We start from the raw sequence: 15469 nt of genomic DNA, 5'->3' as shown, positions 1-15469 counted from the left end.
GAAAGACTGTTCAAATAGGCAGTGAGCCAAATGGAAGCATGCACTGTGTTGCTGTTTTACAAGGGTAGTGCCCATCAGACTGGTTAAATGGGTGGCTGTAAATGCAGGCTCAAGATAATTGCACTGATGTCCAGTCTCTGCCTATTTAGAACATTATCTGTAGGATCACGACTGAAAAAAGTAGTACAAGATCCAAAGGAGTGTATGGAAAGCACAATGTGACTTAAAGTATATCCTTCCTTTTCTTAAAAAGTACTCATATGGTATGCTCTGTCTCCTTTATTTTGTAATAGTTTGTTATTAAAAGAACAACAGCATAAGTGAAAATGTGTGCCACATAAATAATTTTTTTCTTGTTCGTGTTCCTACTGGAAAAGTATTTTTCCTTCAAAGTTGTCTCCTTGCTGACCTACTGTCTTAGCTAGAGAGAAATTGTTTGGGCAATGACCAGGGAAACAACTGGCCTGTGAACAAGACATAATTAGGCTCAGTTTTGCTGAAATACCAGCAAATGGGTAGATGTTAAATAGAGGTTGTCTAGTGGAGGAAAATTATAGGAGGTAAACACTAGGAGATAAAAGCGATATATTATATTATGGAAGTAGGATCCTTTATGGTTTGAGTTTCTGCTTGGAAACCTAGCAATTCTTCTAGCTATGAGCCAGAAGGCTTGGATACCTTGGACTGTCTGTCTTGTCTGGTTTCATCAGCAAGCTCCATGATTTCATTATCATTCTCCTCCTGTTCCTCACTATTGTTAACAGTGGTGGAGTCCTGATGGTGTTTTCAATGAAATGTTTTGGTTGAGTGAAAAAGTTGAACTTTACAATAGATAAAGAGCTTCCTGAAAGTCACAGATGTTATTAATTCCACCTGAGTTTTCTTCTTTGTCCACCTGTTTTGACCGTGTGTTTGCTTGAAGAAAAACTTTAAAGTCTGATAATTTTTTTGGTTAGAATTCAAATGGATCTATGCATAGAAGTCTTTCTAAAAATCACTGAAAACTAAAACCTCACAGGACTATTCTGAAGTGTGAGGTGTGATTGTTTAACAATTATAAGTATGTTTATGATGGTTTATGATGAAATCCCAACAAGCTACATTCTCAAAATAGTATACTTCATTATACTCATCATTTAAAGGAAGAGTACAGGTTGTATAAAGAAGACCAAAAAGCAGTAGACATTATGAGTAAAGATGGGAGCTGATTCAAGTAGCCAACAAAATAATATGGGATTAATGATCATAACACTGGAAAGATGAAGGCAGGGGAGGAAGAAGAAAGGATCACTGTGACTACCAGGACTGACAGCACAGTATACAGTTACTCTCTGCTATGTTTTGTCTGGCATATTTTTCCCCTTAACTGCTTAGCCCATGGAGAATGTTCAGTAAGATTTTAGTCTTACTACATACTCACTACAGCCCTTAGAATTAGACTTCCACTCTGAATATTCAAGATGAAGTACTTCACGTTTGCCTTAAAGTTGGCTGAATCTTTATTTTCTGCAATTTTTTTGTTGTTTTTTAGTTTTAGAATACTAGCAAAGTGAACAAAAAGAGACTGAGTGAAGGAGTACAGTTGAAACATGACCCACAACCATTCTTTTTGCTGTGCTTATCCAGTTCTAGTAAAGGTACATACATGTCCTATGTAGCTGTGCCCTCTCATCAGTAATTTTATTTTGAACTTCTTTGCATAAAATATTTTCATCTACTTTGTTTTCACTGCTCATCACTAATGATAACAAACTTGCAAAATACAGGACTGTGTTTTACTTTTTGATATCAACACACTATAAACTGAAAAGCAAATTAAGTAAAAGTGCTCATTCTCAGCAGTTGCTAAGGTTCATCATAAATGTAAGCTAGAAATAATGTCCTGAAATTATGAAAAGGTACTCAAAACTTTATTGGAACACCATGAAGAGTTTTGTTCTTGCACTGTAGAAATAAGCAAAGCAGTAGAATGCATGCAATTACAGAACAACATAATGCATTGGATACCTTTAAACAGCCCCATCCCTTATATGATCTCTCACTCCTTTTGTAATATATTAGTTAACATACTGCTTTGCTGTGGTATATAATTGTATGGTATTCTGTGCCCAAAGAAACTGACAACTTGATTTCATGCCTGTTGTTAAGTTTTCAGTCTGCAAAGTCAACCCACGGTTTGTACGTAAGTGTTTGGTAAATGAATACCAGTTATTTTTTCTTCCTTATTTGTGTGACTCAGGCACTTCCACTCAATTACACAGTATATATCATTTTCCATATATATTGCAGAAATGTACAACTTCCACAAACATAAAAAAATATAGCTGTGTTTTTGCAAAGAACGGAAGTACAGAACTCATTAATCGGAGTGCTGCTTATTTGGACTATACCCTAAAGGGTCTTTATTTACAGACTTTTTTGGGGGGGAGAGGGAGAATGGACAGTGCTAGAAATACAAAGTTAGTGATTAATCTTCAACGATCTCTGACATCAAGTTGATGTTTAATTGTTGTGACTAGGTCCAACAATTGACAGACCTGTATATTTTGGTAAAGAATTTTGCTAAGTCTGCAAGCAATTATCAGATATTGAGTTCACAAGTAACGTATTTGTAATGAATCATACTTTTAATTCTTTACTTCCTTTATTTAAGCTCAATAAGTTATTTTGGTATGTGACAGTTCTGGCATGAGGGATGGGGCTCCTATTGGTTATGGAAAGAATATCACGCACAGGAGAGTTAGAGGAATCAATGGACAGTTAATTCTTACATGTATTTGTTTATGACCCAAATGTAATACTACGTTTGGATGACTGTCTACCCCTCTACTCTTCACCTGTTTGAAAAACACCTGTCTAAACATTATAGTAATTTCTAATGAAATACGAAGTATAAAGAATAAAAAAATTAGATGTTTTGTCTTTTAATATTCATTGTAAATGCACTAAATTCCATCTTCTTTTCAGATCATCTTGTACTACATCCCTAGCTCTGCCAAAGCCTCTGGGATGTCTTTTCAATATTCCATAAACTTATGACTAATACAGAGTGTGAGCGAATAACTCCTGGTGGCTCATGCCAGCTTCTGTTAGTATGGCCAAAGCTGTAGCACCATCTTCTTTAACTCTTTGCTTTCTGATTTGAGAAATATGAACTTTGCTAAACTTCACACCCCTAAAATACAGTTGGAATAAGAAACAGACAATAGAAGTCAACAAATCACTAGAGAGGTATGCTGAGCACAAATCAGCACGAGTTACTGCTCATCAAAGAACCAGAATAATTGATGGCATCTAATAATACAGTTAAATGTGTTAGCATAAACCACCATAAACACCAAATTTTAGTAAAGTAAAATAGTTTGTCAGCCTAATGAATCAGTCAATGGAAGACTTTTTTTTTTTTTTTTTTTTTTTTTTTTTAAGTCTGTGTGCTAATAATAACTTCATTTTTGAGCCAGGAATTCTGAGTGATGATGGTTTGCTGCCAGGCATTGAATTTTAAATGGTGAAGTAACATCCTCAACATAATTAGTCATCTGTTGTTACACATGGCATTCTATTTGCTACTGTCTAAAATGATATCACATTCTCAAAGACAGCATGTGAGTATCAGGTTTTTCTTTTTGCTGCAAAGATAAAATGAAGCATGTAAATGTAATGCCTTCCTGTAATGAAAGAGATGGAAAACAGAGGGTTTTAACACTTATTTTATATATCAAATTGTTTCTTTAAGGGGAACTTTATCTGCTTCCTTCCAAAATCAAAGCTAAACCTAAGATTTCTTTTACCAATATGATGATACAGTATTTCAAAACCTTCAGACTCTGGTTGTATTCCAGATCAGCTTTTATTCTAGCATTTTATTTTACCAATGTTACTTTTGTCACCCTTGTTTCTGAAAGTAACATGTATATTTTGCATATGTAAGATTTAGATTTTCACATGAGATATCTACTTACAAGCCTGTGATTCAGCAGCAGGTTTAAGTGAACATTTGTGGTAATGGAAAGCTTACTAGAGAACACACATCCTAATAATTTGCACACCTGTTGAGTTTACCTCCATCGCTCCCTATGTCTCAATCTCCAAAATCTTTTCTCTGACCGCACTTTTTCTGTGACTCTTTTTCAAGTACTGATACTTCTGAAGACATACATATCTCAAATGCATATTGCACTTATTAAAATATGGTCATTTGGCTTTAGTAAGGATATATGGCATTCTATTTCTCTTTGGCATTCCTTATTTGTCCTTGCTCCTTGGATAATAACTTCTAGATTTTCACCAAATCTCTCTTTATTATGTCATGGGATTCATGTGACAATTATGGAATTATATAATGTGGCCCCAGTTCTGTCCTTATGTAAGTTTATGTGAAACAGAAAATTAAAGTAGGCTTTGCTAATTTAATTTTTAATTTTATTAAGACTTTACGTATTCCTTATAGTCATTCTATTTTGTGCTATGTTCCTGAAAAAGAACAAGGACAGGATTGCATTTAGATTAACTTTGAGGAATTTTATGTGTTGCTTTACATGTGTTAGCAAGACATAATTACTTAATATTAGCAGTAGCTAGATTTTATTTATCTCCAACAAAAATCAAAATATGATTGCTAAAGAAAGGATGCTATGGAGATACAGTCTTTTAGAATTGTATTTCTAACAGTTCAAATGTTATACAACTCAAAATAGTTTAGTTTTTTCCCTCCTTTCATAATGGTAATTAATCTTTGCTGCCAGAATAACCTTTGCTTGTCATGGTTAATCTGATAATATTATTAATGTATTACAATGTGTCATGATAATTAAAGCTGAAAAATTGTCTCCTGATAGCATATTCAGAATTCATAATGTTTTGCAAAATATTGTGTATCCCTCCCAATGATGAAAATGAAAAGTTTTTGATCTTTAATGAAAAGTTGTCCTGATTATTGTCAATATTAGCAGCATTTGGTATCTGAGAGACATTCACATGAAACCTATTAGGGAAAATATGGGGAAAGAACATGAGAGATGATTTATCTCCTTCTTGGGCAGGAGTTTGTCTTTTAATTTATTTTTACACTTTACTTAAATACGCATATTCTGACTACTGAATTTTCAGTACCTTCACATAGCAGAAAAAAACAAGTAGAAGAGAATGATCACAAAAGATTCACCGGACAGAGGCTAGAACTTTCAGAATGGAAAGTAATTTTATGTCTAACTCTCACCAAGAGTAGAAGCCTTGCAAGTGGTGCTAAAAATTCTTCCTAGTGTAAATTAAAAATATTGATCTAAATGACACACTACTAGATTGTGAAACTGCCATTGCATTAATTATCAAAGGATGATTTACCTGAGCTATAATGTAGAGTTACATACCATACAAAATATTAAATATTGTGTGGTATAACAATAGAGAACAAAAAATATGGATAAATTTGTTTTGTCTTTCAAATTTATTCAAATTTAACTTTGCCCACCTGTATCTAAATTCAGTTTGGAACTACTGATTTTCAGGTTAATAAATGATCTGCAACCTGTGCTACAAAATCAGCAGAGCTTTGATTGTAACTTCAAAAAGATCACAAGTACCTGAAGCCCCTACTCATCTTCCAGGGTGCAATAAAACAACAGAACTATCTCAATCATAGTGTTTACTTCCTTAATTTAATATTTCTCTATATATTAAAAAACAGGAGGATTTGCTTATAAATAATCTATTCTTGACACCATTTTACAGAGGCTTTGTGAAGGGCAGCTTTCCAAGCTACCATTTATTCTTTCTGATTATTTTCTATTTTCAGAAGAAAAGATGACTACAGATGTATCTGTCACACTCAAAAGTTAATTTAGATTGCACTCTCCAACCTTTATGACTTTGTTCCATAGACCACAGTAAATAGAGTATTCAAATTACTATTAATTTCACTGTTTCTGTGTCTAGTTTTAAATGTTCCATTACATCAGTTGCACAAAGAATTCCCTGCATGTAGCATGGGAAAGATGCTGACCTAATTATTATAGAAATAACTATGCAGAAATGTCTAAAAACATTAACAAAGGAAATATTATGTCACAACCAAATTAATAACTAAAATAGCATGAAAATCACTGCATAATTATCTAGGTTTCCATAGAAACCATGTTTGACGGGTAGCCAAAAAGATTTCTGATTGGGCTTCCATACTCCTGCTCTCCCCACAATAAACATGATTCCTGTTCTGCCTTCCACAAACAACTAACTGGTTTTTCAATAGCGTAAGTCCTTATCCTATACTCCTTAAGCAGTGCTCTTTAAGAGCACTAATCACCAATATGCTTTTTTAAGATCTTAACTCTTAAACTTAAACATGTAAAAAGATTTCTTAAAATGTATTATGACAAATACCATGCTATGAACAAAAGCGGGGTGGGGGAAGGAAAACTGAATATATTTATGTATGGTACTATTGCTGTCACAATACAATAGTTACAGAAAAACAAACCAAAGCATTAATCCAAGAAACAAGTTGGGGTTTTGGTCACATTTTGTCATTGTAATTTTTCATTGCATTTTCTCATCAAGCCTTCTCAAAAGCTTTGGCCCTTGAGTACTAATAATACAGTGTAAGCAAATGATCCCCAGTGCTAGCAAAGGTGAAAAAGCTGTGGCCCATCTCGTAAGTCCATATTCCATCAGAAACAGTATTATCTGAATTTGTGTTTCATTTAAATAATCTAGATTGATAACTATTTGTGGTAACACTCTGTTTCCACAAGCTATTTATGCAGCAGATTTTAGCACAGCCACCTCAGAAATTTCTATAGGTAAGACATTATAAACTCTGTATGCAATATGATTTTCTCCTACCGAAGTTGAAAACGTTGTCCTTGTGTTCATGCAGACAGTTTTTCCCAGAAGGCAATAGTTTGGATAAAATTTAGTTGAATTTATAGATTATTTATTTGCAAATAATAAATTTCTATTTTAAGAAACATTTTGTTATTGACCTTCCAGAGGCTGCACAACCTTTTTAATGTTCCAACACTTAAGGAAGTGTTGGTGTCTGAAGCAGACTCAATTCTAATTTATACACTCACAGAAAAACTACCCATACATGCTGCCCTAATTCCAGCAATCAAGAAGCCGGACAAGGTTAGGGTGGAAGTTGGTCCAATGGATTTGGAAGGCACTACATGTGCTACTTGGCCTACTTCTAGATCTATTTGCTTATGTTTGGAGTGTTCTGCATAGGAATATTTCAAAACAGAAAATATAGATCCTTTTTTTGAAACAAGAAAGTTCCTGACAGATGTGCTTTATTTCAAAGAAAGAAAAGCACAGCTGCTATTATTTTAATACTCTGTGGGATTCTTGTAGTAGTTGAGTAATTTATTTTGTATTTTTTCCAGTTACTTAGAACTTTCAATTAATTTTCTATAATAGTCTGGAATTTAAATTCTGTAACTCCTTTTTAGTCTGTTTGATCCTGAGACTTTATGTGCATTACCACTTTAGAATCATTGGATTTGATCAAACTAAATGATGGAATTACAGTTCAGTTCTGTGCTATTTTTGAATGCAGAAAATCTCTCTAAATCGTAAACTGAGATTAGGCCTGAGCACTGAGAGTGCTGTACAACAAAACATAACACCACAGAAAGAACTGTAGATCCAAAAAAACATCTTTTATTCTATGTTACATAATCCACCAACACTCTTCAAGTTCATCCTACTTAAAGCTAGGCATCTTTCTTGGAGAACTGCCATTGTAGGCTCCTGATATAATCAACACAGAAGGGCAGAGAAGCATAAACCTCCATGTGGTGATTTAGTTCCTTTCAGATCTGCATTGCCCTCTGAGTTGTCTGTCTCTACTTATTGATAATAAAGGGAACTGGAACATTGAGATGCCTTATTTTCTCTAGTGTTATGTGGAATTAATCCTTTTTTGTTTGGTTGTTTTTTTTCTGTAACATAGTGTTCCAAATCTGAAGGTCTTGATTTGTCTTGTTTGGACTAGATCATTTGTTTTCAACCTTACAAGAAACTTATTCACACTGTCTCCTCCAGATGACAGTTTTGACTGTGTAATTGACATTGAGGCTGCAGTATCAGCTTGGCATACTACATTTACTCTGTAAATCTATGTGTGGGAAACTTCCTAATTTTCTGATGTTGAAAGCACTGAAGGGTAAAAAATGTTAAGACTGACCTCAGTGATCTTTCAATGAAGACATAAGCAAAGTTTGTGCAGGCTTCTTAGTCTTTAGTATGAAAAAAATAAATGCCCATCTCAAACAGTTTGTAGCCACCTTTTTCACAAAGTAATAATTCTACACTTGTGGTATATGACTAACACTGATTTAAAAAGCAAAATAAGTCCTAATTGATGATTCACTGTGTCACAGAAAGATGCCAGAAATAGTCATTCACTGTTATGTGTCTTCTTGTACAGTTTACAGAAATGATTAGTATTCCATTTGACAAATAAGTGCAAACATCCATTAGCTAAATGACACAACATATACTTTGACTAGGTCTGTAACTTCCACTAGAACTCCATCAATAGTAGCTGCTGAATAGTGTGATATTATAGGAGTACACCTCTTTTAGTATATGGATAATTGCTCTGGTTAGGAGGCCACTGAGGTATTTAAAGAAAGAAAAATTATTGGATGGCTTAATCTGCCTTTGAAATCAGAAGAGAAGAAAAAAACTTTGTATGTAATCTATTAACTACAGATACATGGAGTTGGTCTTACGAATTTATTTATCTGCAAATGAGTTTTACTCCCAGGTCAATAAACAACAATCACAAAAAAATCAAAGAGTGGAATAGAGGAAGAATTCTGTTGTGATTACTGTTTGTTCTATAATAACGTTGAAAATTGTCAAGTGTATACAAAAATACAAAAGGAGCCTTTTCCCACTATATTCTGAGTGCAAAGGACAGCTTGAATAATGATACCTAAAATTTTTGAGATTAGCCAATTAGCTGTAAACATTATTCATTTTTTTAACTTTCCATCTGAAAGCTTACACCTGAGTTATAAGACATAAGTTGGAATGCATATATATGTGTAACTTATGTGTAACACTTAAAAGATTTTGTTGTGGTGATGTAACTGATGGGTTTGCTGATGATGCATCAGGCAGAATTTAATTCATTTTCTGTGGGTTTTCTGCTAGCTATGGCAGAAATTATTTTGAAAATATTTATATGCAGACAGGAGTAAAGCTGATGAGGAAGAGCTCTTTTTATGCATTTATAATTTTTTAAAATGTTTTCTAGAAACATGCTGTTTTCTTGCAGCTACTGTACATAACATAGATCCCTAAAACTGATCTTTAAAGTACATTTCTTTAGAGAAAGACAGCCAGTCAAATGGTAACAAATGCAATGCTGTTGTCTACACACTAGAAGAACAAGTTCAAATGTACTGGGCTTAGACATAACAAAATTTCTCCCTCCATTGTAAACCATCAGGAGAACAGGAGGTCCAGCCATGTTCTTCCCCAGGGTCCTGGGTGTGCTGAAGCACTTCTAAGTGACTGGGGCTGAGCAGCTCCTCCACATTTAAGAGAGCATAATTTCAGTTCTGACTAGACAGATAGACAGCAGAGGCAGATTCCTGCTAACTGAACTTGCACAAAGATCATAAGTATCTTCTGATAGATACATGCTCTTACTCTGCAAAAACATGAGCTTTCAGAAAAGATCCTGTAACATACATTCTGCAGCAAAATTGTACTTTCAGAATTATCAGTGGAGACATGTCAGCTCCAATATGCTTGTACTACAGAACTACAGGTTTCTGTTACTCCACAAGTAAAGAAAGCACCTCTTCTGCACCTCAGCAAAAACCTACTTTTAAATATGTTAAAAATACACCCAGAAATCTGAAAAAATTATTAAGGAGCATATCTTTTAGATATGAACTAATCACTGGAAAGTAGATACATTGAGCATTTATTTGTTTTCTGATTCTCTCATAGAAATGACCATCAAAAGACTTACAAAAAGTTTCAGTCTCCCTTGAAGCAGTAAGAAAGCACTTTTGCTGCACTTATTCAGTGCACCAGTCTAACTGAACTGGTAAAAAACGGAAGGAGAAAGAGGAGTCTTTCTGGGCTTCATACTATCTTAGACTTCTTATAAAATGATGTCATCCCCATACAAAGCTGTGTGCCAGCACTTTCTAGATGTCTGATAAAAAAGCATGGTTTTGAACAGAACTCTGGGTTGTAAAGTTATATTGACTTCAGAAGTGCTGAGAAGCCAATGTTCCTGTTGAAGCAGATGGTAAAATCAAACGCGTCAACCAGGAACTAAGCAGACCTGTGGTGTTACAATTTAATCCACACAGTGCCTGGAAGTCATTGTGTCATTAACCTTAAAAGGTCAGCAGGGAGGCAGCACAAGGGCAGTTATCAGGGTGCCAAAAGCACACCATGAGTATGTCCCCATGATACTGAATATACTTTAAGGGAAAAGCGCTCTGAAACTGTAAGTGCTGTATTCAGGCTACTAATCTAGCCTTATTCATTTTGAATTACTGAAGCTATGGCATTTCATGGACCAAGGCAGTATCTCTAAATGTAACCAAAGCATGGTTATGAAAACAGACTGGTGCTAGCTCAAATTTTTTTTTGTGTTCTGCTCCATTACACATATGGATAAGTTTAGTCCTGGCTCCCATACGTGTTTGAGGGAAATACACTTGGTTACTGCTAACTGTTGCTGAAAATGTGAAAGATCAGTCTGGTGAAAGCCACCCTTAGGTGGCCAGATTCCAGAAATGGACTTTGCTCCTCTTTCAGCCTGAATAAACTCATGTAAGCTCTAAATGATGTCTCTTAAAATGAAACGCTGTCTCAAATTCACCATAGATGTAACTTAATCAAAGATATTAAGCTAATTGATTTTGCCTGTTTATAGAGAATTTTTTAGATATTTAAAAAATATACTCTGTAATATAAATTCATACATAAGTAGGTAAAAAAGTGTAAAAATGGCCTGATGTGTGTTCATGTGAGCAGTAGTAACAATTGTCTAAAGAGAACTCCAGTCTTGGGTAAGCTGCAGATGCCCGAACAACTATTCTTAGTCATTCCAAAAGTACTTCATTTCCTTAGTTATTGCATTACTAGGTGTTTTCATCCTATTCAGCTTATTTTGCAGTCTAGCAGGGTCAATACTAGGTCAGTATATAATGATCTATAATGAGCTGGTATCTGCAGCTGTTGAGACCAGACATAATTACTGTAGGTGAGCCTGCCATTTTCTGTGTGTTTTGCTGTCAGTTATCAAAATGCCTGGTGGTAAACATGATTTTCTGTTTAGATGCAGCTTCTATACCTTATTCAACCAGGGATCATCACAGTGAATTCTTAGAGGAACATTCTTGTTACTAGCTTCTCATGTCAGTGAGAACTGGATACACATTTTGTTCAGCAGTTCAGTAAAATATTGGAGTAGGTTAGTAAAAAAGGTGAAGTCATATTTACTCAAGAGTGCTTTGTATTGTAAAAAATTAAAAAGCAAAATTAGAGCAAATTAAAAATGTCCAAGTGCTACAGTGACAGAATTTTATGCATTCTGGTTTAAGTATTGTAGTCCTTATTCACATAAAATTTTCTCTTAAAGGGCTCTAATAGTCAACAGGAAATTTAATCTCATAAAAATATTTTACTGTTTAGAACTGGCAGAATTTGTCATTATGCAGTTGTCTGGCCATAAGACAAAGGGTAAAATCGGACCATTCATTTAGCCACTGGCTAGAATAAACTCTTTTTCTTGAATAAAGGACAGAGAGGGACATGACTGGAAAAAGTCATGTGTTACTTTATGATACTACCAAAAGGGTTAGGTAGCACATAAAAGTGGTGATCAGAAAAACAAGCTAAAGAAATAAAGTAGAAGAAAATCAAATCACTGTTTCCAAAATGACAGACCAAACTTTATCAGTGTGCTGACTCAAAGGCACCCCATCAGGCAAAATAAATACAGGTGATTTAGATTTTCCACACAGAATCATCTTCTCTGTTCACTGCCCCCTTGTATAGCATCTTGTAACGCACACGTTCTTCCTCTACTTTTTTTTCCCCTGTATGTGATACTTCTCAGGCACTACTGCTGAGAAAATTCTGTATGTTAAGTAAGCTACCAAGCTACATTATAACCACTATCCATTTATACAAATGTAAGCATGACTATTGTGGGTGAGACCAAAGACTCATGTAGTCTACTTGATCTGTTTCCAGCCCTGGTTAACAGCAGATCCCTAAGGCATAGCATAAAAACAGTGGTGTTTCCTGTGGATCTTTTCCTAGCTTCCAATAATCTGCAGCTCATTAATTTCATTAACCAAGTATGTTTATATTTAATGTTCTCAACAGATTTTTCTCCATGCTTCCCAAACTCCTGTAAACTTAAGTTTTCAAGGTCTTGCAGCAAAAAGTTCTTCAGAGTGACACATTTTGGTTGCTTGAACCTACTATCCACTATTTTCTGTAATCTAGGTTAATAAAATCTATACTATCTGGAATCTAGATTATTAAGAGCTGTCCCCTGTACTCATTATGGGAACCTGACTTGGTCATCAGAGTAATAAGGCTGAGATCTTGCATATTTTTCTCTGTCTGTTCCAACAGTCAGAGGAAGGTGACCTTAGCATGAGGTACTCCTGTTGGTATTTTTCAAATTTCAGTGACTTTTCTGCTGAGATTGCACTCTTGGTACATATGTAAATTTCCCCCCACTGCCTTCTCCTGTGTTTTTGCATCATTTGTGTTTCCTTCCTTAGAGCAAGAATGATTACCCTTGCCACGCATGGACATTCTGCTTCCAAACCCAGTGTATCAGGACCCCAGTACTACCAGGTGCTAGTTAATAATTGCAGTGCAAGCATATCATTCTTTTTATTTCAGTGCATGACTTCTACAATGCCTGTTTTATCACCATGTAGTAAAGGAAGAAAAGCCAATATATATAATAAAAACAAAGGGATTTTGGCCACTTACCAAGTGAAGATAAGACATAGTAAGGTAGATATTAAAATGAGGACTTGGTTAAACATTGCAGACTGTGTGCGTTGGATGGCTCTGTGAAGATCATTCTATATTAATGGAAAATAGGTGTTATTTTTGGTTTTGAATTAAGGCATGAGCTGATTCTAGAGAGGAATACTATAGTGCCCTGATAAAATGCAGTCATTTAAATGCACTTAGAATTTGCTGATCACATAGAAGGGTGCAAAAGAGCCAGCTGTGATTCTGTGATTATTTCTTTGTTCTTCCTGGCACAATTCTGATCCTATTGCAAGCTCCCTTAAGGTCTGTCTGCCCATGTCTAGCTTACAAATTACAGGCTGCAAGGACCAATTAAGGCATGGCAGTTGAGTTCCCTGCAATTGTGTTATGAATGGAAGAGTAGCAAAAGAGCCAGCCATCCCAAATGTTCCTTATTGGCACAGTAACAATTCATACTAATTCATATTTCTCTTGATGTCTTATTTTTTTCTAATTTTGATGCAGAAAGCAATTTAGCAATGCTTGACCATTTATATAATCTAAATACAGATTTGGTTAGCTTCAGTGGACTGTACTGCTGAAATCCCACTAAAGACAATATACTAAAAAAATAGAAACTATAAAATAGTTATTTCCTTTGTCATACTTACAATCATATTCTCTAAAGCATGCTTTGCCAACCAACAATTTAAAAATACAGGAATAAACAGGTTTCTTAGGACTGGCCAGAAAATCTGAAAGAAAAATTAACGAATTCATTAAAAGCTTTTCTATTCAGGAATAGAGCTTTTCTGTTCAAGCAGCAATTAAACACTTCAGAAAAAATAGGTATTATTACTGGCTTTAAATATGGCTTTAAAAGGTATTTTTTCTTCCTTTGTGATGAACTGTATGTAAGATAATTTTATAAAATAAGGACAGTCAGTTTTCAGTGCAGACACCAGAGATTCTTGGACTTTTATATCTAACTGTTTTTTTTTATTGATTGTGCTGTAGTTGGAAGGGTTTAGGTTTTTTTGTTCCTTACCAGGGAGGAAGGGGAAAGTGCTCTGTATTATTACTTCATTCAAATAGCAAATTATATTCTTGCTGTTGACAAATTTCTGTTCCCACAGGTACAAATTTGTCATTCACATAAGATTCAAATTTACTTCAATAAAAATGAAAAATATTCATGCAGCTATAAAAATGCAATATGTAAATGTATTAATTCAAATATATTTACCGTGATGATGAAAGGGACAGCATTAATTATTTCCAGGAGAAAGGGTATTCTCAGAATTTGTTCCCAGATATTTCCCTTCAAATAAAAAAAAAAAACAAAAACAAAAAAAACAACCACCATGTCACAGTAGGCTTACATATAGTTCTCACGAGAAATAAATATGATATTCTAATGCCACACATGGAGCCTCTCCCACTAGCTGAATTTCAGGAAAATCATTAATCTCAGATTTCAACACGTATGTCAAATGTGAGCATAAAATATAGGCTACTCTGGCCTATTTTTCTTACTGCTTATCATAATGTACCTCACAGATAAAAATACATACTTTAAAATCAATATATTTACTAGAGCAGTTCTCTGTTTTCATATGACCACATGAAAACATATTTCCTTGCTATGACCTAGTTAGTAAGACAGCTCAAATGAAGAATTCTAATTGCATTAACTACTCAACTCATTCTCTCAGCTAATGAAGAGCTTCATTAAATTATGATTCCATTATTTTTTTTTCCAAGAGAATAATATGCTTCTGTTTTATTCTATTGCATTTTTAGGTAACTTGGAATCATATACAGCCACCTTGTCTCTGCTTTTCCTCAAAAGTTAGTTTACTTTTGTTTTTACATGCACTTATACACAGATAAGGTTCCTGTCCTAAGGAATTTATCTTTTCAATAATTCTTATTTTTCAGTGACTCTTCATACAAGTAACAGACTACTCTGCTGGCAAATTCTTTTCATTCTTTTTTCTGCAACTGTTTCTACTTCTTTTCTCAGAAGCTTCTAAATCTTTAAAATTCTGCTTTATAATGCTTTAGCTTTTGACTATGCCAAATTTTTTCTTACCTTAATGCTGACTTTCTTAGAATGTCTAAAAACTAGAGACAAAGCCCTAGTACAACATAAGAGTTGCAGACATATACCAAAGGACATGCCCTGCTCAGAAGATTTTACCATCAAAGCAACTGTTTTGTTTACTCCCATGCGCAGGTGACAACTAACGTTTGTTATGAATGATGAGCTGCTTTCTGTACATCCTTCTGATAAAACTTCATAGCAAAATATAAAGCAAAACAGGAATGCAAATATATTGTATTTTCCAAAGAAAAAATACCATCTCATTTTCTCTCAAACTTATTTCATTAGCAACTGCATGTTAGTCACAGAGGTCTGGATATTTCTCTCTATTAATGCTAATCCTGCTATTAAGATATTAACTTAATAAGAAATAAGTAT

General features: G+C 34.4%; 1 protein-coding gene across 1 annotated transcript in view; it reads right to left on the bottom strand.

Annotated features, from left to right (window-relative positions):
- LOC104530238 (potassium channel subfamily T member 2) overlaps positions 1-15469 on the bottom strand; it is a 102566-nt gene that overhangs the window by 72621 nt on the left and 14476 nt on the right. The window contains exons 6-8 of the mRNA XM_029086679.1: positions 14231-14305; positions 13656-13739; positions 12997-13091 (exon numbers count right to left, since the gene is read on the bottom strand). Coding sequence (XP_028942512.1) covers positions 12997-13091; positions 13656-13739; positions 14231-14305 — 254 coding nt within the window. The remainder of the gene's footprint in view (positions 1-12996; positions 13092-13655; positions 13740-14230; positions 14306-15469) is intronic.

This window comes from Antrostomus carolinensis, unplaced genomic scaffold (genome assembly GCF_000700745.2).
Source record: "Antrostomus carolinensis isolate BGI_N321 unplaced genomic scaffold, ASM70074v2 scaffold3779, whole genome shotgun sequence".
In the NCBI taxonomy this organism is placed as follows: domain Eukaryota; kingdom Metazoa; phylum Chordata; class Aves; order Caprimulgiformes; family Caprimulgidae; genus Antrostomus; species Antrostomus carolinensis.
Note: the sequence above shows the minus strand (reverse complement) of the source record. Positions and strands in the feature narration are given on the sequence as shown.